Raw genomic sequence first — 23792 nt, 5'->3', positions numbered from 1 at the left:
TAGGGAAAAACCGGGGAACTACAGGCCAGTGAGCCTAACATCAGTGGTAGGAAAATTATTGGAAAAAATTCTGAAGGACAAAATTAGTCTCCACTTGGAGAAGCAAGGATTAATCAGGGATAGTCAACATGGCTTTGTCAAGGGAAGATCATGTCTGACTAATTTGATTGAATTTTTTGAGGGGGTGACTAGGCGTGTGGATGAGGGTAACGCAGTGGATGTGGTATACATGGATTTCAGTAAGGCCTTCGATAAAGTCCCCCACAGGAGACTGGTCAAGAAGGTACGAGCCCATGGAATCCAGGGTGCCTTGGCACTTTGGATACAAAACTGGCTTAGTGGCAGAAGGCAGAGGGTGATGGCCGAAGGTTGTTTTTGTGACTGGAAGCCTGTGGCCAGTGGGGTACCACAGGGATCGGTGCTGGGTCCCTTGCTGTTTGTGGTCTACATTAATGACTTGGATATGAATGTAAAAGGTATGATCAGTAAGTTCGCTGATGATACAAAGATTGGTAGGGTGGTAAATAGCGAGGAGGATAGCCTCAGTCTGCAGGACGATATAGATGGGTTGGTCAGATGGGCGGAACAGTGGCAAATGGAATTTAACCCGGAAAAGTGCGAGGTGATGCACTTTGGAGGGACTAACAAGGCAAGGGAATACACAATGAATGGGAGGACCCCAGGCAAGACAGAGGGTCAGAGGGATCTTGGTGTGCAAGTTCACAGATCCCTGAAGGCGGCGGAACAGGTAGATAAGGTGGTAAAGAAGGCATATGGGATACTTGCCTTTATTAGCCGAGGCATAGAATATAAGAGCAAGGAGGTTATGATGGAGCTGTATAAAACACTGGTTAGGCCACAGCTGGAGTACTGTGTGCAGTTCTGGTCGCCACACTACAGGAAGGATGTGATCGCTTTGGAGAGGGTGCAGAGGAGATTCACCAGGATGTTACCAGGGCTGGAGCGCTTCAGCTATGAAGAGAGACTGGGAAGATTGGGTTTGTTTTCCTTGGAGCAGAGGAGGCTGAGGGGGGACATGATTGAAAACATGTGTACAAAATTATGAGGGGCACAGATAGGATGGATACTAAGGAGCTTTTTCCCTTCGTTGAGGGTTCTATAACAAGGGGACATAGATTCAAGGTAAAAGGCGGGAGGTTTAGAGGGGATTTGAGAAAGAACTTTTTCACCCAGAGGGTGGTTGGAGTCTGGAACTCACTGTCTGAAAGGGTTGTGGAGGCAGGAACCCTCACAACATTCAAGAAGCATTTGGATGAGCACTTGAAATGCCATAGCATACAAGGCTACGGACCAAATGCTGGAATATGGGATTAGAGTAGACAGGGCTGATGGCCGGCGCGGACACGATGGGCCGAAGGGCCTCTATCCGTGCTGTATAACTCTATGACTCTATGACTCTATATCTGTACACTGACTGGTGTCTCTCAGTCCCCTCTGTCTCAGGGAGATATCTGTACACTGACTGGTGTCTCTCAGTCCCCTCTCTCTCAGGGAGATATCTGCACACTGACTGGTGTCTCTCAGTCAACGTAAAATGAACTTGTGTTTATACACGCGGTCTATAGTTTTAGAGTGTGTATATATAAAGTAGAATATCATTACAATAGTATCATGATGCGTAAGTATTTTAAAAGTCTGACAAATATGAAACAGTTGATGCTAAGATGTAATTTTGCAGTACTTGCTGTGATTGGTACATTGGGATCAGTGCATGCGTTCCATTTAGAAGATGGCTGCAGTTATCCAGCTGCTTCAGATGGGGATCATTTCAATTCTTTGCTTCTGAGCCTAACATCAGTCCTGAGAGTAAAAGCTCTAAATGGATATACTGCGTCATACACATTCTGTATTGAACCTTGGTTAGACCACACTTGGGAGTACTGTGCACAGTTAACATAAGAACATAAGAAATAGGAGCAGGAGTAGGCCAATCGGCCCTTCGAGCCTGCTCCGCCATTTAATAAGATCATGGCTGATCTGATCCTAACCAGTTCTGGTCTCCATATTAAAAAAAGGTGCAAAAAAGATTTACAAGGAGGATACCAGAACTGAGAGGTTATAACTATAAAGTCAGAACAGGCTGGGGCTCTTTTCTCTCGAAAAGACGACTGAGTGGTGACCTGATAGAGGTCTTTAAGATTATGAAAGGGTTTGATAGGGTAGACGTAGAGAAGATGTTTCCACTTGTGGGGGAGACCAGAACTAGGGGCCATAAATATAAGATAGTCACTAATAAATCCAATCGGGAATTCAGGAGAAACTTCTTTATCCAGAGAGTGGTGAGAATGTGGAACTCACTCCCACAAGGAGTAGTTGAGGCAAATAGCATTTAAGGGGAAGCTCGATAAACACATGAGGGAGAAAGGAATAGAAGGAGATGTGGATGCAGTTAGATGAAGTCGGGAGGGAGGAGGCTCGTGTGGAGCATAAACACCGGCACGGACCAGTTGAGCCGAATGGCCTGTTTCTGTGCCGTACATTCGGTGAGATTCTCATTCCCTTCTTCTTCCAACTCCATTATAAAACAGAAATGCTCACACTTTGCTTAGTGGAGTCTCTTGGATGTTGATCATTACTGTCCTTGGGTGCCTATAATCAGACTGTTACCTATTAAGTGTGCAAACCTATTAAATTTTGTCACAATGCCTCTTTCAGCACCACCCTCATTTTCCTTTTGCATCACAGGGTGAGGTGCGACAGTGAGACACTGCTCCAAGGGAACTTCAACATTTCTAAGTGCTTAAAGAACTTACTCAAGTGACTTTCCTTCAAGAATTTCTCCCTGAAAGTTGGGTCCGAGGATGATCAGGCATAATATTAGTGATGTGATCACGCACGTTGCTTACATACATCATCATGCAACATGTGTGATGGCGTGGCTAACAGGACCTGAACATCTCGGAATCCACCAGGTCCCACAGACACTGACTCTCACTGGGGTACGGGTCCCACAGACACTGACTCTCACTGGGGTACGGGTCCCACAGACACTGACTCTCACTGGGGTACGGGTCCCACAGACACTGACTCTCACTGGGGTACGGGTCCCACAGACACTGACTCTCACTGGGGTACGGGTCCCACAGACACTGACTCTCACTGGGGTACGGGTCACACAGACACTGACTCTCACTGGGGTACGGGTCCCACAGACACTGACTCTCACTGGGGTACGGGTCCCACAGACACTGACTCTCACTGGGGTACGGGTCCCACAGACACTGATTCTCACTGGGGTACGGGTCCCACAGACACTGACTCTCACTGGGGTACGGGTCCCACAGACACTGACTCTCACTGGGGTACTGGTCCCACAGACACTGACTCTCACTGGGGTACGGGTCCCATAGACACTGATTCTCACTGGGGTACGGGTTCCACAGACACTCACTGGGGTACGGGTCCCACAGACACTGAATCTCACTGGGGTACAGGTCCCACAGACACTGACTCTCACTGGGGTACGGGTTCCACGGGCACTGACTCTCACTGGGGTATGTTTTTTTTTATTTGTTCATGGGATGTGGGCGTCGCTGGCGAGGCCAGCATTTATTGCCCATCCCTAATTGCCCTTGAGAAGGTGGTGGTGAGCCGCCTTCTTGAACCGTTGCAGTCCATGTGGTGACGGTTCTCCCACAGTGCTGTTAGGAAGGAAGTTCCAGGATTTTGACCCAGCAACGATGAAGGAACGGCGATATATTTCCAAGTCGGGATGGTGTGTGACTTGGAGGGGAACGTGCAGGTGGTGGTGTTCCCACGTGCCTGCTGCTCTTGTCCTTCTAGGTGGTAGAGGTTGCGGGTTTGGGAGGTGCTGTCGAAGAAGCCTTGGCGAGTTGCTGCAGTGCATCCTGTGGATGGTACACACTGCAGCCACTGTGCGCCGGTGGTGAAGGGAGTGAATGTTTAGGGTGGTGGATGGGGTGCCAATCAAGCGGGCTGCTTTGTCCTGGATGGTGTCGAGCTTCTTGAGTGTTGTTGGAGCTGCACTCATCCAGGCAAGTGGAGAGTATTCCATCACACTCCTGACTTGTTCCTTGTAGATGGTGGAAAGGCTTTGGGGAGTCAGGAGGTGAGTCACTTGCCGCAGAATACCCAGCCTCTGACCTGCTCCTGTAGCCACAGTATTTATATGGCTGGTCCAGTTAAGTTTCTGGTCAATGGTGACCCCCAGGATGTTGATGGTGGGGGATTCAGCGATGGTAATGCCGTTGAATGTCAAGGGGAGGTGGTTAGACTGTCTCTTGTTGGAGATGGTCATTGCTTGGCATTTGTCTGGCACGAATGTTACTTGTCACTTATCAGCCCAAGCCTGGATGTTGTCCAGGTCTTGCTGCATGCGGGCTCAGACTGCTTAATTATTTGAGGGGTTGCGAATGGAACTGAACACTGTGCAATCATCAGCGAACATCCCCATTTCTGACCTTATGATGGAGGGAAGGTCATTGATGAAGCAGCTGAAGATGGTTGGGCCTAGGACACTGCCCTGAGGAACTCCTGCAGCAATGCCCTGGGGCTGAGATGATTGACCTCCAACAACCGCTACCATCTTCCTTTGTGCTTGGTATGACTCGAGCCACTGGAGAGTTTTCCCCCTGATTCCCATTGACTTCAATTTTACTAGGGCTCCTTGGTGCCACACTCGGTTAAATGCTGGGTTCCACGGGCACTGACTCTCACTGGGGTACGGGTCCCACGGGCACTTACTCTCACTGGGGTACGGGTTCCACGGGCACTGACTCTCACTGGGGTACGGGTCCCACAGACACTGACTCTCACTGGGGTACGGGTTCCACGGGCACTGACTCTCACTGGGGTACGGGTTCCACAGACACTGACTCTCACTGGGGTACGTGGTCATTTATAGTGAGTTGGGGAACTATCACCCTCTGACGGCCTAATCCTGTTCCCACCGACCTCCACATGCTCCAACAGGTGTCACTACACCATGGTCAGGAGCAGTAACCCTGCCTGGTTTTTCCCCTCCTTACCCGTGTAGACCAATCTGCACAGTTGGGCGATCCGCCGAGAAACCCTTTACCCTTTGAGCTGAATTGATGGAGACGACATTCACTCACCCTCGGTTTCATACATCAAGTAATTCAGGTATTTCAGAGAAGATTTCTGAGCTTCTTCTACCTCAACTTGAACCTGCATATATTCTGCAACAATAAAGGACAGGGGCATTCAGGTTTTATACTGGGGTAGGCAGGCAGAAATCAGCTGACACTCACATACCTCCAATGTACAGCAATGACCAACGCCACCCTTGTATACACGCCATCCCGCTCCCTGTACGCACATCTGAAGATACTGCGTTCAGTTCTGGGCACCGCACCTCAGGATGGATATATTGGCCTTGGAGGGGGTGCAGCGCAGATTCACCAGAATGATACAGAGACTTAGAGCGTTAAATAATGAGGACAGGTTGCATAGACTGGGCTTGTATTCCTTCGAGTATAGATGGTTGAGGGGTGATTAATTGTGGTGTTTAGGATGATTAAAGGATTTGATAGGGTAGAGAGTAAATCTGGTGGGGGGAGTCCAGAACAAGGGGGCATCACCTTAAAATTAGAGCCAGGCCGTTCAGGGGTGATGTCAGGAAGCACTTCTTCACACAAAGGGGAGTGGAAATCTGGAACTCTCTCCCCCAAAAAAAGCTAGGGATGCTGGGGGTCAACTGAAATTTTCAAGACCGAGATCGCTCGATTTTTGTTGGGTGAGGGTATCAGCGATATGGGGCAAAGGCGGGCAAATGGAGTTGAGGTGCAGATCGGCCACGATCTGATTGAATGGCGGAACAGGCTCGAGGGGCTGAATGGCCTCCTCCTGTGCCTTGCGTGCGCTCAGTTACCAGACTGGGGTAGAATTTAAACTCCGTGTTATTTTTAACGAGTTGGTTAAGGTGTTCGGCTGACACTGAGTGACCAGTATTTGGGCAAGAATTAGTGACCCATGTTGAAGATTTCCCTCTACGCCGGGTATATCGCCTGTCCAGCACGGCGGCTATGCAAAAACGCTTAACGGGTAAGTGTAACGGGTTAATGCCAGTGTTAAAAAGTCGCAAAGGGGAATGAAGCATGAGTGAGTTATAAATGTTTGCATGTGAACAACACCGATTGGAAAATATACTCCTTGTCAGCAGAGCGATTCCTGGACAGCTTTACTCCAGGCAGAACCAATGGGACCAGCAACTGAGGGATTAATTCCGGGATGAGATGAGAGTGCTTCTTACCCAGTAGTTTATCAATGCCTTCGCCATAAGGTACTATTAATGGGCCCACGGGTGACCTCTTCATTCCCGACAGAGGGGATCCGCAGATAACCAGCGACTCCTTGACGTACTGCAGATCCACCAGTGCCCTTAAAGGAAACACAAAGCAAACACTCATAGAAACAAATGTGAGCAGGTTCCGTCAGCTCGGGCATGGGACAGTCAGAATCTCCAGCTGCCCTTTCAGCTCTGGAACCTCGGGTCCGAATCCAGCCCAGGCTGACTTGTCCTGTCTGCGGATTGTGAGGGTCGGCAGTGGTCAGTCTGAGAACTAAACGGGCAATCGCACTCGAGAGAGGTCAGGAGAGCTGTTGTTGGTGTGAAAAGGGGGGCAGCGTTCTGAAACGCATTCTGAGGCACGTGGAATGCTGGGGTGTAGAGGGAGCTTTACTCTGTATCTAACCCGTGCTGTACCTGCCCTGGGAGTGTTTGATGGGACAGTGTAGAGGGAGCTTTACTCTGTATCTAACCCGTGCTGTACCTGCCCTGGGAGTGTTTGATGGGACAGTGTAGAGGGAGCTTTACTCTGTATCTAACCCGTGCTGTACCTGCCCTGGGAGTGATTGATGGGACAGTGTAGAGGGAGCTTTACTCTGTATCTAACCCGTGCTGTACCTGCCCTGGGAGTGTTTGATGGGACAGTGTAGAGGGAGCTTTACTCTGTATCTAACCCGTGCTGTACCTGCCCTGGGAGTGTTTGATGGGACAGTGTAGAGGGAGCTTCACTCTGTATCTAACCCGTGCTGTACCTGCCCTGGGAGTGTTTGATGGGGCAGTGTAGAGGGAGCTTCACTCTGTATCTAACCCGTGCTGTACCTGCCCTGGGAGTGTTTGATGGGGCAGTGTATCTGTTATTCTCTATATAATCCCCCCAAACCCCTCGATTAGATTCCAGCCTGGTATCCGTTCGCCCTCTCTTATTCTGTAGTAATACCGTGCCCCCCATCCAGTTGGTTACTTGTGCTTACTCTGCACTGATTCTGTCCTGGGGATTTGTTTCCATCATGGTCTTCAGCAAGTCGCACAGGCTGGAGGTGTACTTCTGCTCATCGTGGAGTTTCTCTAGAATTGTCTGCAGAAGTACCTGGTCGTTCCTGATTCTCTTGACTAGCTGATCAAACTCATTTTCCTTGTGATAGAGCAGATGGAAAATACATTTACACCAGTAATCAGGCACTTAGAAGAAATAAGCACAAATAAACGGTAACGTTTACTCTCCCCGTCTCCCTTCTGCTGCCGACGGTGCTGATTCCCGCGGGGGTTTCAGGCTCCACGGCTGCAAGTTTCCGCTCGGGCAGCGGGGCCCTGAATCAAGGACCCAATCCCAGCGGTTACACCCGGGGGCTTTTGTTGTCTTGCTTGGCGGTGGCGGTGGGGATTCCCGAGAACCGCACAAACACCGAGATTCTGTCTGGAGATGAATCTGGGTTCCCCCCAACGGCTCCCTACAAATAAAGAGATACACCCCAGGGACCCCCTGTAAATACCGACCAGCTCCCAGGGACCCCCTGTAAATACCGACCAGCTCCCAGGACCCCCTGTAAATACCGACCCGCTCCCGGGGACCCCCTGTAAATACCGACCCGCTCCCAGGGAACCCCCGTAAATACCGACCCGCTCCCGGGGACCCCCTGTAAATACCAGCCCGCTCCCGGGGACCCCCTGTAAATACCGACCCGCTCCCGGGGACCCCCTGTAAATACTGACCCGCTCCCGGGGACCCCCTGTAAATACTGACCCGCTCCATGGGACACCCTGTAAATACCGACCCGCTCCATGGGACCCCCTGTAAATACCGACCCGCTCCCGGGGACCCCCTGTAAATACTGACCCGCTCCCGGGGACCCCCTGTAAATACCGACCCGCTCCCAGGGAACCCCCGTAAATACCGACCCGCTCCTGGGGACCCCCTGTAAATACCAGCCCGCTCCATGGGACCCCCTGTAAAGACCGACCCGCTCTCGGGGACCCCCTGTAAATACTGACCCGCTCCTGGGGACCCCCTGTAAATACTGACCCGCTCCTGGGGACCCCCTGTAAATACCGACCCGCTCCCGGGGACCCCCTGTAAATACCAGCCCGCTCCCGGGGAACCCCTGTAAATACCAGCCCGCTCCCGGGGACCCCCTGTAAATAAAGACACACTCCCGGGGACCCCCTGTAAATGCAGACACACGCCGAGGGACCCTCTGGGTGCGGAGGGGCGGGGATCAGGGTTGCATCACTTCAGCCCCCATGCTGCCGCAAGCTATACCTTGCTGCAACCAGGGAGGGGAATGGGTGCCCACTCCTTCACCAGAGAAACTTCTCCCCCCTGATTAAGGAGGCTAATACATATATTCTTAAAAATTGATCTTTTCTTCCAGGGTCCGGTCCAGTCCAGTGTCAAGAGGCCCCAGCCCTAGCCCCGCCCACTCTCGCTCTGTGGAAGAGGCTCCGCCCTTTACAAGGCCAAGCAGGAAAACCCAAATCAGGTGGGGACCTGTCCCGTTTCTGAGCTGGTCCACTGGAGTGATGGTGAGAGTCTGCAGGAAAATGTGACCAGCCCCTATCCTGATCTCCTTTACAATTTATAGTTTCTTAATTTTTTGTTTTACAAATTTCATTTTGGCAAGGCATGGTGAAGCAGACAGAGACCGTGGAACCCGTACCCCAGTGAGAGTCAGTGTCTGTGGAACCCATACCCCAGTGAGAGTCAGTGTCTGTGGAACCCGTACCCCAGTGAGAGTCAGTGTCTGTGGGACCCGTACCCCAGTGAGAGTCAGTGTCTGTGGGACCCGTACCCCAGTGAGAGTCACTGTCTGTGGAACCCGTACCCCAGTGAGAGTCAGTGTCTGTGGAACCCGTACCCCAGTGAGAGTCAGTGTCTGTGGAACCCATACCCCAGTGAGAGTCAGTGTCTGTGGAACCCGTACCCCAGTGAGAGTCAGTGCCCGTGGAACCCGTACCCCAGTGAGAGTCAGTGCCCGTGGAACCCGTACCCCAGTGAGAGTCAGTGTCTGTGGAACCCGTACCCCAGTGAGAGTCAGTGCCCGTGGAACCCGTACCCCAGTGAGAGTCAGTGCCTGTAGAACCTGTACCCCAGTGAGAGTCAGTGTCTGTGGAACCCGTACCCCAGTGAGAGTCAGTGTCTGTGTGACCCGTACCCCAGTGAGAGTCAGTGCCCGTGGAACCCGTACCCCAGTGAGAGTCAGTGCCCGTGGAACCCGTACCCCAGTGAGAGTCAGTGCCTGTAGAACCTGTACCCCAGTGAGAGTCAGTGTCTGTGGAACCCGTACCCCAGTGAGAGTCAGTGTCTGTGGAACCCGTACCCCAGTGAGAGTCAGTGCCCGTGGAACCCGTACCCCAGTGAGAGTCAGTGCCTGTAGAACCTGTACCCCAGTGAGAGTCAGTGCCTGTGGAACCCGTACCCCAGGGAGAGTCAGTGCCTGTAGAACCTGTACCCCAGTGAGAGTCAGTGTCTGTGGAACCCGTACCCCAGTGAGAGTCAGTGTCTGTGGGACCCGTACCCCAGTGAGAGTCAGTGTCTGTGGAACCCGTACCCCAGTGAGAGTCAGTGTCTGTGGAACCCGTACCCCAGTGAGAGTCAGTGTCTGTGGGACCCGTACCCCAGTGAGAGTCAGTGTCTGTGGGACCCGTACCCCAGTGAGAGTCAGTGTCTGTAGAACCTGTACCCCAGTGAGAGTCAGTGTCTGTAGAACCCGTACCCCAGTGAGTCAGCATCTGCAGCAGGGGAGATGGGAAAAAAATTTTAAATGCTACCCCAAGGAGGTCACAGAGAGACAAGAAGTAGTAAAGGGCTTTGTACATCCATCTTGCTGCACACCATCATCTCAAGCATTATACACGCCGTAGACCAAATGTCACTTGTGGCAGTGGCTTTGCCTTCCATCGCCTCTGGTGCCATCCAAATTTTTAAATCTATCAAAGAGAGAAAATAAAAATGACCCTCTTACATTCATGTAAATAATTTATCTGAACTGGAGGAACAATATCAGAGGCCGATTATTTGTTACTGTTTTGGGGAGTGTGGTACCTGGTTGGTCAACACCTTCAGATGCTATATGGTCCCACATTTTGTATGCAGTGTCAAGGTGAGGCACTCAAGGGCAGGTACAGCACGGGTTAGATACAGAGTAAAGCTCCCTCTACACTGTCCCATCAAACACTCCCAGGGCAGGTATAGCACGGGTTAGATACAGAGTAAAGCTCCCTCTACACTGTCCCATCAAACACTCCCGGGGCAGGTACAGGGTTAGATACAGAGTAAAGCTCCCTCTACACTGTCCCATCAAACACTCCCAGGGGCAGGGACAGGGTTAGATACAGAGTAAAGCTCCCTCTACACTGTCCCATCAAACACTCCCGGGGCAGGTACAGCACGGGTTAGATACAGAGTAAAGCTCCCTCTACACTGTCCCATCAAACACTCCCAGGGCAGGTACAGGGTTAGATACAGAGTAAAGCTCCCTCTACACTGTCCCATCAAACACTCCCAGGGCAGGTACAGGGTTAGATACAGAGTAAAGCTCCCTCTACACTGTCCCATCAAACACTCCCAGGGGCAGGGACAGGGTTAGATACAGAGTAAAGCTCCCTCTGCACTGTCCCATCAAACACTCCCGGGGCAGGTACAGTACGGGTTAGATACAGAGTAAAGCTCCCTCTACACTGTCCCATCAAACCATAACATGATAAAATTCCTCATTAAGATGGAGAGTGAAGTAGCTGAATCCAAAACTAGGAAATTATGAAAGTATGAGGGGCACAGATAGGATGGATACTAAGGAGCTTTTTCCCTTCGTTGAGGGTTCTATAACAAGGGGACATAGATTCAAGGTAAAAGGCGGGAGGTTTAGAGGGGATTTGAGAAAGAACTTTTTCACCCAGAGGGTGGTTGGAGTCTGGAACTCACTGTCTGAAAGGGTTGTGGAGGCAGGAACCCTCACAACATTCAAGAAGCATTTGGATGAGCACTTGAAATGCCATAGCATACAAGGCTACGGACCAAATGCTGGAATATGGGATTAGAGTAGACAGGGCTGATGGCCGGCGCGGACACGATGGGCCGAAGGGCCTCTATCCGTGCTGTATAACTCTATGACTCTATGACTCTATGAGTTGTCTATGATAGATTGGGGAACTTTACTAAAAGGGATGACGGTGGATAGGCAATGGCTAATATTTAAAGAACGTGTGCAGGAATTACAACAATTATTCATTCCTGTCTGGCGCAAAAATAAAACATGAAAGGTGGCTCAACCTTGGCTTACAAAAGAAATTAGGGATAGTATTAGATCCAAAGAGGAGACATAGAAAATTGCCAGAAAAAGTGGCAAGCCTGAGGATTGGGAGCAGTTCAGAATTCAGCAAAGGAGGACAAAGAGATTGATTAAGAGGGGAAAAATAGAGTATGGGAGTAAACTAGCAGGGAACATAAAAACTGACTGTAAAAGCTTCTATAAATATGTCAAGAGAAAAAGATTAGTGAAGACAAATGTAGGTCCCTTACAGTCAGAAATGGGGGAAATTATAATGGGGAACAAAGAAATGGCAGAACAATTAAACACATACTTTGGTTCTGTCTTCACAAAGGAGGACACAAATAACCTCCCAGAAATGTTAGGGAACCGAGGGTCTAGTGAGAGGGAGGAACTGAAGGAAACCAGTATTAGTAAAAAAAAAAGTGCTAGGGAAATTAATGGGGCTAAAGGCTGACAAATCCCCAGTGCCTGATAATCTATATCCCAGAGTATGAAAGGAAGTGGCCCTGGAAATAGTGGATGCATTGGTGATCATCTTCCAAAATTCTATAGATTCTGGAATAATTCCTACAGATTGGAGGGTGGCAAATGTAACCCCACTATTTAAAAAAGGAGGGAGAGAAAAAACAGGGAATTACAGACCAGCTAGCCTAACATCAGTAGTGAGGAAATGTTAGAGTCTATTATAAAAGATGTGATAACAGAACATTTGGAAGGCATTAATGGGATTGGACAAAGTCAGCATGGGTTTATGAAAGGGAAATCATGCTTAACAAATCTACTGGAGTTTTTTTGAGGATGTAACTAGTAGAATAGATAGGGGAGAACCAGTGGATGTGGTGTACTTGGATTTTCAGAAGGCTTTTGATAAGGTCCCACACAAGAGGTTAGTGTGCAAAATTAAAGCACATGGGATTGGGGGGAATATACTGGCATGGATTGAGAATTGGTTGACAGACAGGAAACAGAGAGTAGGAATAAACGAGTCTTTTTCCGGGTGGCAGGCAGTGACTAGTGGGGTACCGCAGGGATCAGTGCTTGGGCCCCAGCTATTCACAATATATATCAATGATTTGGATGAGGGAACTAAATGTAACATTTCCAAGTTTGCAGACGACACAAAGCTGGGGTGGAATGTGAGCTGTGAGGAGGATGCAAAGAGGCTCCAATGTGATTGAGACAAGTTGGGTGAGTGGGCAAGAACATGGCAGATGCAGTATAACGTGGATAAATGTGAGGTTATCCACTTTGGTTGTAAAAACAGAAAGGCAGATTATTATCTGAATGGTGATAGATTGGGAAATGGGGAGGTGCAACGAGACCTGGGTGTCCTTGTACACCAGTCGCTGAAAGCGAGCATTCAGGTGCAGCAAACAGTTAGGAAGGCGAATGGTATGTTGGCCTTCATTGCAAGAGGATTTGAGTACAGGAGCAGGGATGTCTTACTGCAGTTATACAAGGCCTTGGTGAGACCACATCTGGAATACTGTGTGCAGTTTTGGTCTCCTTATCTGAGGAAGGATGTCCTTGCCATGGAGGGAGTGCAACGAAGGTTTACCAGACTGATTCCTGGGATGGCAGGACTGACGTATAAGGAGAGATTGGGTCGACTAGGCCTATATTCACTAGAGTTTAGAAGAATGAGAGGTGATCTCATCGAAACATATAAAATTCTAACAGGACTAGACAGACTAGATGCAGGGAGGATGTTCCCGATGGCTGGGGAGTCCAGAACCAGGGGTCACAGTCTCAGGATACGGGGTATGCCATTTAGAACCGAGATGAGGAGAAATTTCTTCACTCAGAGGGTGGTGAACCTGTGGAATTCTCTACCACAGAAGGCAGTGGAGGCCAAGTCATTAGATGTATTCAAGAAGGAGATAGATGTATTTCTTAATGCTAAAGGGATCAAGGGATATGGGGAGAAAGCAGGAACAGGGTACAGAGTTAGACGATCAGCCATGATCATTTTGAATGGCGGAGCAGGCCCGAAGGGCCTACTCTTGCTCCTATTTTCTGTGTTTATATAAACACTCCCAGGGCAGGTACAACACAGGTTAGATACAGAGTAAAAGCTCCCTCTACACTGTCCCGTCAAACACTCCCAGGGCAGGTACAGGGTTAGATACAGAGTAAAGCTCCATCTACACTGTCCCATCAAACACTCCCAAGGCAGAGTTAGATTCTTGCCACTTCTGTAAGTAATAAGAATGGTAGAGATTTTGAAATTAGTACAGCTCATCAGTATCACTCCTTCACACATCCTGTCTTGAACTCTTTATCCCACCTATGTTGTGATTAAGAGTGAGAAGAGCAATTTAATACAAATCTTTGCCAAATTAGGGGTAGTTTTCTGTTGTAGCCTGGGGTTCAAACTGCTCAGCCATGGCTGCTGCCACTGCCGGAGGGACAGCAAAGTCTCATTATCAGAGTGTGGCCTGCATCCAGGCTAAGGTGAATGCACTCCGGCTCCACCGGGCAATAGTCCACTCAATTGTCCATCTTCCAATTTCCTCCCTCTGATTCCTTTGTCCCCCTTGAAATGAGGATCGACCCAGGACCGGTCAGCCCCGAAACTACTGTTCCAATATTTTGATCAGACATCAGGAGGTGCTCTTGAACCGAGCAGCCGGAGCCGCTCGGATTCAATTTGAAGTTTTAATGCAGCAGCACTTTGGCCCCCCTTTCCAGTTCTCACCTCCCTCGAGCTCAGAGGCACCGTGGCCAGTTGTCACCGAGGGGGATCTCAATGCTCCCTTTAACACCTCAGCAACAAGGGCTGCCCGAAAAACGGGTGAATTAAACTGCGGTTCTTACGGTCCTTCATCCTTATCTTGTGATTAATCTCGTCGTTGACAAACGTCGGAACGGTGAAATCACAAATTGCGAAGGAGAGATCGACCAACAATAGGATGTTCGATGGTTTCAAGTTTCTGGGGAGGGAAGATATTTAATAAATTGTACTAACATTGCTAAATTTGCATATTATTGTTATTCTTATCCAAGCACACGTTTTTGCCCTCCCTCCACATACGAATTCAGAAAATGTCAGAAAAGTATTAAACAAGGGCGTGCAGAACACTGCCCGTCTCATACACTTCCCCACAGGCAAGCACAGAGTGCCAAACTAGCTCAGAGTGAAGGCTGGTGTAGGCAATGAGGAAAATCTCAAAAGTGGAGCAATACAGATTGAGATTAAGTTTCATCAGAGCTTTACTCTGTATCTAACCCGTGCTGTACCTGCCCTGGGAGTGTTTGATGGGACAGTGTAGAGGGAGCTTTACTCTGTATCTAACCCTGTACCTGCCCTGGGAGTGTTTGATGGAACAGTGTAGAGGGAGCTTTACTCTGTATCTAACCCCGTACCTGCCCTGGGAGTGTTTGATGGGACAGTGTAAAGGGAGCTTTACTCTGCATCTAACCCGTGCTGTACCTGCCCTGGGAGTGTTTGATGGGACAGTGTAGAGGGAGCTTTACTCTGTATCTAACCCTGTACCTGCCCTGGGAGTGTTTGATGGGACAGTGTAGAGGGAGCTTTACTCTGTATCTAACCCCGTACCTGCCCTGGGAGTGTTTGATGGGACAGTGTAGAGGGAGCTTTACTCTGTATCTAACCTGTGCTGTACCTGCCCTGGGAGTGTTTGATGGGACAGTGTAGAGGGAGCTTTACTCTGTATCTAACCCTGTACCTGTCCTGGGAGTGTTTGATGGGACAGTGTAGAGGGAGCTTTACTCTGTATCTAACCCTGTACCTGCCCTGGGCGTGTTTGATGGGACAGTGTAGAGGGAGCTTTACTCTGTATCTAACCCGTGCTGTACCTGCCCTGGGAGTGTTTGATGGGACAGTGTCGAGGAAGCTTTACTCTGTATCTAACCCGTGCTGTACATCCCCTGGGAGTGTTTGTTTCTGTCCTGTGCTGTCATAATGGAAGAACATTTCATTTCCCAGCACCAGCTTCCCTTGACTTAATGAGCATAAAACATCACCTCAGGTACTAACCCGTGAAACACATTTTTGGAGTGGATATAGACCAGGACATCGACCATCTGTCCCAGGAAATTCTTGATCACCTTAGGGAACAAATACAGCGGTATTAACAGAGCAGAACAGAACGGTTTGCAAGAAAGAAAAATCCTAGACACCCCTGCTGGCTCAGCGAGTAAATGTTCTGCTGCAAGTGGTCGTATAGACCAGGAGGGTCGTAGGTTTGCTGTTTGGCCTGTGCTGAGAGCACTATGATTGGCCCGAGCACCCCTGGGCTAGGGGGAGGGTGGGCAGCCAGTGCTCCCAATACTGATCACCATCCAGCAGCCTTCATTGGAAAGTTTAGACGTTGGGTGAGGAGTGGATCAGGTTTGGTCGTGATGCCTTCTGCGGTTCAATATCCTGCCAACACGGACAGTTTGGGCTTACAGGTGAGGAGTAGCCACTCGTGCGGGGGACTGGAGATTGCCGGCACCTGTAAGTATTCCTCATGTATGAGGGGCTTCAGGTCATTCAACTGTGGAGGACATCACAATCCTGTCCTCACCAACGGATAACGAGCGGGTGAGGGATCCCTGGACAGCATTCCCCAGCCCAGAGGTGCCAAGGAGGCCATTCAGCCCCTCAACTTGATCTCCTTCGAGCAGAGAAGGTTAAGAGGAGATTTCATAGAGGGGTTTTTGACAAGAGTAAATAAGGAGAAACTATTTCCAGTGATAGGAGGGTCGGTAACCAGAGGACACAGATTTAAGGTAATCGGCAAAAGAACCAGAGGGGAGATGAGGAGAATTTTTTTACTCAGTGAGTTGTTCTGATCTGGAATGCGCTGCCTGAAAGGGCGGTGGAAGCAGATTCAATAATAACTTTCAAAAGGGAATTGGATAAATACTTGAAAAGGAGAAATTTGCAGGGCTATGGGGAAAGAGCAGGGGGGAGTGGGAATAATTGAAAAGCTCTTTTAAAGAGCCGGCGCAGGCACGATGGGCCGAATGGCCGTGTGATTCTATGATAAATACAAGTTGTTGCACGGCCCAATGTGTGGCGCACCTACTCAGTGAGCCACCAGGGGCGGTAGCGAGCCATTTTGCAGCAGGAACATACAATATCAGAATTTGTGGATGACACCAAATTGTATTTAATATGGGGAAGGCTGCAAAAAAATACAAGAAAATATTAACAAACTTGCAGAGTAAACAGCAAATGAATTTCAATACAGCTAAGCGTGAGGTGGTGCATTTTGGTAGGAAGAATAAAGGGGCCACACGCTGCTTGGAAAATAAGAGTCTAAATGGGGTAGAGGAGCAGAGGGATCTGGGGGTACAGATACACAAATCACTAAAAATAGCGACGCAGGTTAATAAGACCATAAAAAGGCAAATCAAACACTGGGGTTCATTTCTAGAGGGATAGAATTGAAAAGCAGAGAAGTTATGTTAAACTTGTATAGAACCTTGGTTAGACCACACTTGGAATACTGTGAACAGTTCTGGTCCCCATATTATAAAAAGGATATAAAGGCACAGGAGAAGGTGCAAAAAAGATTCACAAGGATGATACCAGAAGTGAGAGGTTATAACAATCAGGAAAGGCTGAACAGGCTGGGGCTCTTTTCTCTAGAAAAGAGAAGGCTGAGGGGTGACCTGATCGAGGTCTTTAAGATTATGAAAGGGTTTGATAGGGTAGATGTGGAGAAAATGTTTCCACTTGTGGGGGAATCCAAAACTAGAGGCCATAAATATAAAATATCACTAATAAATCCAATAGGGAATTCAGGAGAAACTCCTTTACCCAGAGAGTGGTGAGAATGTGGAACTCACTCCCACAAGGAGTAGTTGAGGCGAATAGTGTAGATGGATTTAAGGGGAAGCTGGATAAACACGAGGGAGAAAGGAATAGAGGGATATGGGGATAGGGTGAGATGAAGTAGGGAGGGAGGAGGCTCGTGTGGAGCATAAACACCAGCATGGACCAGTTAGGCCGAATGGCCTGTCTCTGCTGTAAAATTCTATATAATTCTATGCAACATTCAAAATAATTGACCAGCAAAACAGAGCAGGAACATTAGGGGGAAATCTTCTTGGGCGGGCGGCGCACTACGAGCGCTAGCGAATCGGCAGTCCATTTTACACCCCGCATCAGAACAAATTTCACCCCCATGAAGTTCTCAGCCAGCACAACGACCAGCAGCCCCTAGTGCTCGGAGGAATGGGATGCAACTGAGCAGCTGGGCGAAGATGCTTTCTGTTCCGCCCTTACCATCTCCCTGACTTTCTCCCGCCTCCGCCTCTTATCTCGGAGGACCAAGGCTACATCTCCCACGTTGGAGTAGTCCATCACCATGCAAACGCACAGCGCCGAGACCTGTTGAGTGAACAACAAACACACAAAGTAAAGGCCAACGAATTGGGATTCATCCCTGCTACCTCGCATGAAAGAAAAAAACTACATTTATATAACGCCCTTCTCATCCTCAGGATGCCCCAAAGCGTTTCACAGCCAATGAAGTACTTTTGAAGAGCAGTCACTGTTGAAATATAGGAAAACGCGGCAGCCAATTTGCGTACAGCAAGATCCCACAAGCAGCAACGAGATAAATGACCAGATCATCTGTTTTTTGTGATGTTGGTTGAGAGATACATATTGGCCCCAGGTTACCAGGGAGAACTCCCCTGCTCTTCTTCGAAATAATGGCCATGGGATCTTTTACATCCACCCGAGGGGGCAAACGGGGCCCGTCCGACGGTGCAGCGCTCCCTCAGTACGGCCCCTCCGACAGTGCAGCACTCCCTCAGTACTGCCCCCCTGACAGTGCAGCGCTCCCTCAGTACTGACCCTCCGACAGTGCAGCACTCCCTCAGTACGGCCCCTCCGACAGAGCAGCACTCCCTCAGTACGGCCCCTCCGACAGTGCAGCACTCCCTCAGTACGGCCCCTCCGACAGTGCAGCGCTCCCTCAGTACTGCCCCTCCGACAGAGCAGCGCTCCCTCAGTACGGCCGCTCCGACACAGCAGCACTCCCTCAGTACTGCCCCTCTGACAGAGCAGCGCTCCCTCAGTACTGCCCCTCCGACAGAGCAGCACTCCCTCAGTACGGCCCCTCCGACAGAGCAGCACTCCCTCAGTACGGCCCCTCCGACAGTGCAGCGCTCCCTCACTAAGAGGGTCAGACTAGCTCGAGTCTTGGAGAGGGACTTGAAGCCACAACCTTCTGACTCGAGGCGAGAGTGCTACCAACTGAGCCAAACTGACAAACACTACCAGCAAACGAGGGTCCAGTAGATATTCTGATGTTACATGTTGCGATCAAGTTTAAATTCCGCATTTAAAATCAGGCGATCTGCGCTGTCCCATCTTACTCCAGTTTCACAATGGGGCTTTCATTCAGTGTTTCATTCCCCTCCCTCCATTTGTTACCCAGTTCTCTCCCCTCATCTCCTAAAGGCTCTGAATAATGTTCCACAGGCATGAGCCACCGTCCGATACCACACCCATTTCTTGTCTGTGAGCTTTGCGAATGTTAACAGGTTATTTGGTCGCGCAGCACGTCACAGTGAACCTGACTCTCTCCACACACATGCACCTTCTTCCAGCCGGGCCGACTGCACAGTGATCCTGAGCGGGAACCCTGGCTGATTTTTCCCCTCCCCATTGGAAAGGTTACAGCCGCTATCGCCTCCGGGGGCTGAGATCAGCCTGGTCTGCCCACGCACTAGGGGGGCTCAAACCTGGGGTCGTCCCATTCTGTACGCTCAGTACCACACTGGGCAGGGCCTTTACCCACACTGACCCATCGCAGCGGTCGAGAAATAACGATTACAATCGGAAAATTCTCAAGCAGCGACGGTACCTCCTCATCCCAGGTGACGAAGATCTCCTTGTATTTACAAATAGTCGAATGTTGCAGATCCAGCAGGGCCATGGCCTGAGAGGAGAGAAGATGACAAGCATCACAGCATTCCTGTCGTGAAGACACATCATCAACAGCAAACAAGGAGACTGCACTAAGGATATGGTCAGGAGCTGCTTCACAACAATGACTTCCCTTTGACACACACAATCTCCGTCTCTGCTGAGCTCACCAACTAAACAAGTAACCAGATAGAGGTACTCTTTTCCCCACAAACAGAATATAGGAGAGTCGTTACACCTGAGACCCACCCCCTCCCTGGGCACTGGCCTAAACTGCACTAAACATCCAGGCACTTTACAACCTTCCGGACTCAACACCGATTTCAATAACTTCAGATCATAACCACTGCTCCCATTTTATTGTAAGGAATCTTACAACACCAGGTTATAGTCCAACAGTTTTATTTGAAAATCACAAGCTTTCGGAGCTTACCTCCTTCGTCAGGTTTTATTTTCAAATAAAACTGTTGGACTATAACCTGGTGTTGTAAGATTCCTTACATTTGTCCACCCCAGTCCATCACCGGCATCTCCACATCATGGACATTTTATTGGACAGCAGCTGCTAATAATGGATCTGCTGTTGCCACTCACAGCTACTCCTGACCAACCTTTTGTTTCTTAACCTGTCCCATTCCCACCCTCCGTGCCTCGCACCATCATCCCTTTTGTCATTTAATCACTCCTGCCCTCCGCCCTATCACAGACCTCCCCTTTTGTTCTTTCCTCCCCTCCTTTCCCTGGCTCTGTATTTGCTTAAAAACTTTTAATTCTTTCAACATCTTCCAGTTCTGACAAAAGGTCTTCGATCTGAAACATTAACTCTGTTCCTTTCTCCGCTTGCTGAGCTTCTCCAGTATTTTCTGTTTTTATTTTATTGCACTAAACATGCAGTGTCTATGATTCCAACATCAACAAAATCTAACAACTCAAAACTCCCCCCTCCCAGGGCAGGTACAGCACGGGTTAGATACAGAGTAAAGCTCCCTCTACACTGTCCCATCAAACACTCCCAGGGCAGGTACAGCACAGGTTAGATACAGAGTAAAGCTCCCTCTACACTGTCCCATCAAACACTCCCAGGGCATGTACAGCATGGGTTAGATACAGAGTAAAGCTCCCTCTACACTATCCCTTCAAACACTCCCAGGGCAGGTACAGGGTTAGATACAGAGTAAAGCTCCCTCTACACTGTCCCATCAAACACTCCCAGGGCAGATACAGGGTTAGATACAGAGTGAAGCTCCCTCTACACTGTCCCATCAAACACTCCCAGGGCAGGTACAGCACGGGTTAGATACAGAGTAAAGCTCCCTCTACACTATCCCTTCAAACACTCCCAGGGCAGGTACAGGGTTGGATACAGAGTAAAGCTCCCTCTACACTGTCCCATCAAACACTCCCAGAGCAGGTACAGGGTTAGATACAGAGTAAAGCTCCCTCCACACTGTCCCATCAAACTGACCGCTGCACCGTACGCTGTGCTGACCGCTGTATACTTACTTCTCTCACAGCTTTGTTGCATGTTGCCTCGTCCATGCATTCAATCTGTTCTCAGGAGGTGGGTAAAAATGGTACATGGTCAGAGCTGAGTACGCAAGGGACTATTGTCAGCAGTAAAATCACTTGAGGTGAACGAGCATCTGCCCGTAATACTGTAAAGCAGTATTTGTAAGCTACAATACTCACGCACTGGTGAGAAGCCCAACTGCAAAATCAGTCAAGACTGGAGTCAAATTCATGCAGCCAAGTCAGGACAGCACTGGCGTTGGGAAAGTGAGGTGAATACTGTCAGAAATCAAAACAATGATTCGGCCACAACTGGAGTATTGTGTCCAGTTCTGGGCACCGCACTTTAGAAAAGACGTGAAGGCCTTAGAGAGGTTGCAGAAGAGATTTACTAGAATGATTCCAGGGATGAGGGACTTTAGTTACGTGGATACACTGGAGAAGCTGGGGTTGTTCTCCTTGGAACAGAGAAGTTTAGAAGAATGAGAGGGGATCTCATTGAAACGTATAAAATTCTGACAGGGCTAGACAGACTGGATGCAGGGAGGATGTTCCCCCTGGCTGGGGGGTCGAGAACGAGGGGTCACAGTCTCAGGATACGGGGTAGGACATTTAGGACTGAGATGAGGAGAAATTTCTTCACTCAGAGGGTGGTGAACCTGTGGAATTCTCTACCACAGAAGGCTGTGGAGGCCAAGTCATTGAATGTATTTAAGATGGAGCTGGATAGATTTCTAGACACAAAAGGCATCAAGAGTTATGGGGAGAGAGCAGGAATATGATATTGAGATAAAGATCAGCAATGATCATATTGAACAGCGGAGCAGGCTCGAAGGGCCAAATGGCCTACTCCTCCTCCTATTTTCTATGTTTCTATGTTTGCGAGGAGATTTGATCGAGGTATTCAAAATCATGAAGGATTGAGACAGACTAGATAGAGAGAAACTGTTCCCATTGGCGGAAGGGTCAAGAACCAGAGGGCATAGATTTAAGGTGATTGGCAAAAGAACCAAAGGTGACATGAGGAAAAACCTTTTTACACAGCGAGTGGTTAGGATCTGGAATGCACTGCCCAAGGGAGTGGTGGAGGCAGATTCAATCATGGCCTTCAAAAGGGAACTGGATAATTACTTGAAAGGAAAAAATTTGCAGGGCTATGGGGATAGGGTGGGGGTGTGGGACTAGCTGGATTGCTCTTGCATAGAGCTGGCGCGGACTCAATGGGCCAAATGGCCTCCTTCCATGCTGTAACCCGTCTATGATTTCTAAGGGTCAAGGGTCACGGTGCAGGACATCAGGTGAAGGGCCAATGCGCAGGACACCAGGTGATGGGTCAAGGGTCATAGTGCAGGTAGAGTCACCAACTCTCCAGAATTGTCTTGGGAGTCTCCAGGAATTAAAGATTAATCTCCGGGGCACTGTCGTGAGCAACACAGGAGAAATATATTAGGGGCATTAAAAGATAGTGGTTTTATCTCTTTTTTTTGAGCACTTTTGTTTATGAGTTGGAATAATATTGGAGATGGGGAAAAAAGGCTACTTGACCGGGGGTGGGGGTGAGTGAGGATGTGATGAAACCTCCAGAAATAAGTCCAACCAGAGTCGGTAAACCTACTGACAACAACTGGTACCCTTAGGAGAGGTGGTGACATCACTAGGTTGAATGAAGAAGGCCCTTCAACCCAATTGATCTCACCCCTTCAGAATACCAACCCTACGCGGTTTTCCCATCACAGCAGCTGGCCATTTGTTAAGTGAGTCCATGCCTGCCCTCGACCGCCCTTTCTGGCATCAAAAATAGCACGAGGGGCAGCTCCACCTGATAAGCTGGAGACCCCGAGTGCTCAGGGCCCACTATCGTTGCTGGGGGATCACCCACGCTGTGCAATGCCACCTGTATTTCAAATACACAGGCACGGACCGTGTGCCTTGCTGAGTCACCAGTCAGCAAGGCAGAAGGATGAGCAGGGTGGGCTAAGTTTAGTCAGTGAAGGCGGACTTCACGCCTAGAAGCCACGGGGTGAAGGGAGGTGAGGGCGGGTCAGGCTGCTCCCAGTCACATCTCCTGCCATGGGGAGAGGGAACAGCATTACTTGCACTGCCAGTTACCACAGCAAGCAGGCCCACCATTATCATGGCAACCAAGCCCACCATTATCATGGCAACCAAGCCCACCATTACCATGGCAACCGGGCCCACCATTACCATGGCAATCGGGCCCACCATTATCATGGCAACCAAGACCACCATTACCATGGCAACCGGGCCCACCATTATCATGGCAACCAAGACCACCATTACCATGGCAACCAGGCCCACCGTTACCATGGCAACCAGGCCCACCATTACCATGGCAACCAGGCCCACCATTACCATGGCAACCAGGCCCACCATTACCATGGCAACCAGGTCCAAATATTGCCATGGAAACCAGGCTTACCTTCTTCATCGCATAAGTCTTGTTGTCTCTTAAGTGTTTTACGGTATGAACAAACCCGTAGGCACCTTTCGGCGATGTTGACAGAATCTGGGGGACGCAATTAATCAGCAGTTAATGAAAGTCTGAATTATTAATGAATTAACTCCGTTTGTTAACATTTCATTCCCTAAATTAGGGGGAGGGGGAATAAAAAGAGTGACCGGGTCACTGAGCGGGAGAGGGTTTACCTCATAGTTCTCCATCTCCCGCTCCCGCTCCCGCTCCGGGCGGCGACACCAACCCAACAATCTCCCGCCCAGTTTACCCGTCGCCCGGGGCAACGCCGACCGCGCCTGCAACCCTGGGGGAAACCTCCCGCTCGCGTTAATTTTCACCTTAAAAAATCACTTTTCC

General features: G+C 49.5%; 1 protein-coding gene across 1 annotated transcript in view; it reads right to left on the bottom strand.

Annotated features, from left to right (window-relative positions):
- Positions 1 to 23641, bottom strand: part of LOC137300358 (serine/threonine kinase-like domain-containing protein STKLD1) — a 30137-nt gene extending 6496 nt beyond the window's left edge. The window contains exons 1-11 of the mRNA XM_067969442.1: positions 23627 to 23641; positions 23400 to 23486; positions 20954 to 20998; positions 19389 to 19463; positions 17798 to 17902; positions 15557 to 15627; positions 14374 to 14489; positions 10101 to 10213; positions 7261 to 7421; positions 6254 to 6381; positions 5097 to 5180 (exon numbers count right to left, since the gene is read on the bottom strand). Coding sequence (XP_067825543.1) covers positions 5097 to 5180; positions 6254 to 6381; positions 7261 to 7421; positions 10101 to 10213; positions 14374 to 14489; positions 15557 to 15627; positions 17798 to 17902; positions 19389 to 19463; positions 20954 to 20998; positions 23400 to 23486; positions 23627 to 23641 — 1000 coding nt within the window. The remainder of the gene's footprint in view (positions 1 to 5096; positions 5181 to 6253; positions 6382 to 7260; positions 7422 to 10100; positions 10214 to 14373; positions 14490 to 15556; positions 15628 to 17797; positions 17903 to 19388; positions 19464 to 20953; positions 20999 to 23399; positions 23487 to 23626) is intronic.
- Between the last annotated feature and the right edge of the window lie 151 nt (positions 23642 to 23792).

Source organism: Heptranchias perlo, chromosome 31, assembly GCF_035084215.1.
Source record: "Heptranchias perlo isolate sHepPer1 chromosome 31, sHepPer1.hap1, whole genome shotgun sequence".
In the NCBI taxonomy this organism is placed as follows: Eukaryota; Metazoa; Chordata; class Chondrichthyes; order Hexanchiformes; family Hexanchidae; genus Heptranchias; species Heptranchias perlo.
Note: the sequence above shows the minus strand (reverse complement) of the source record. Positions and strands in the feature narration are given on the sequence as shown.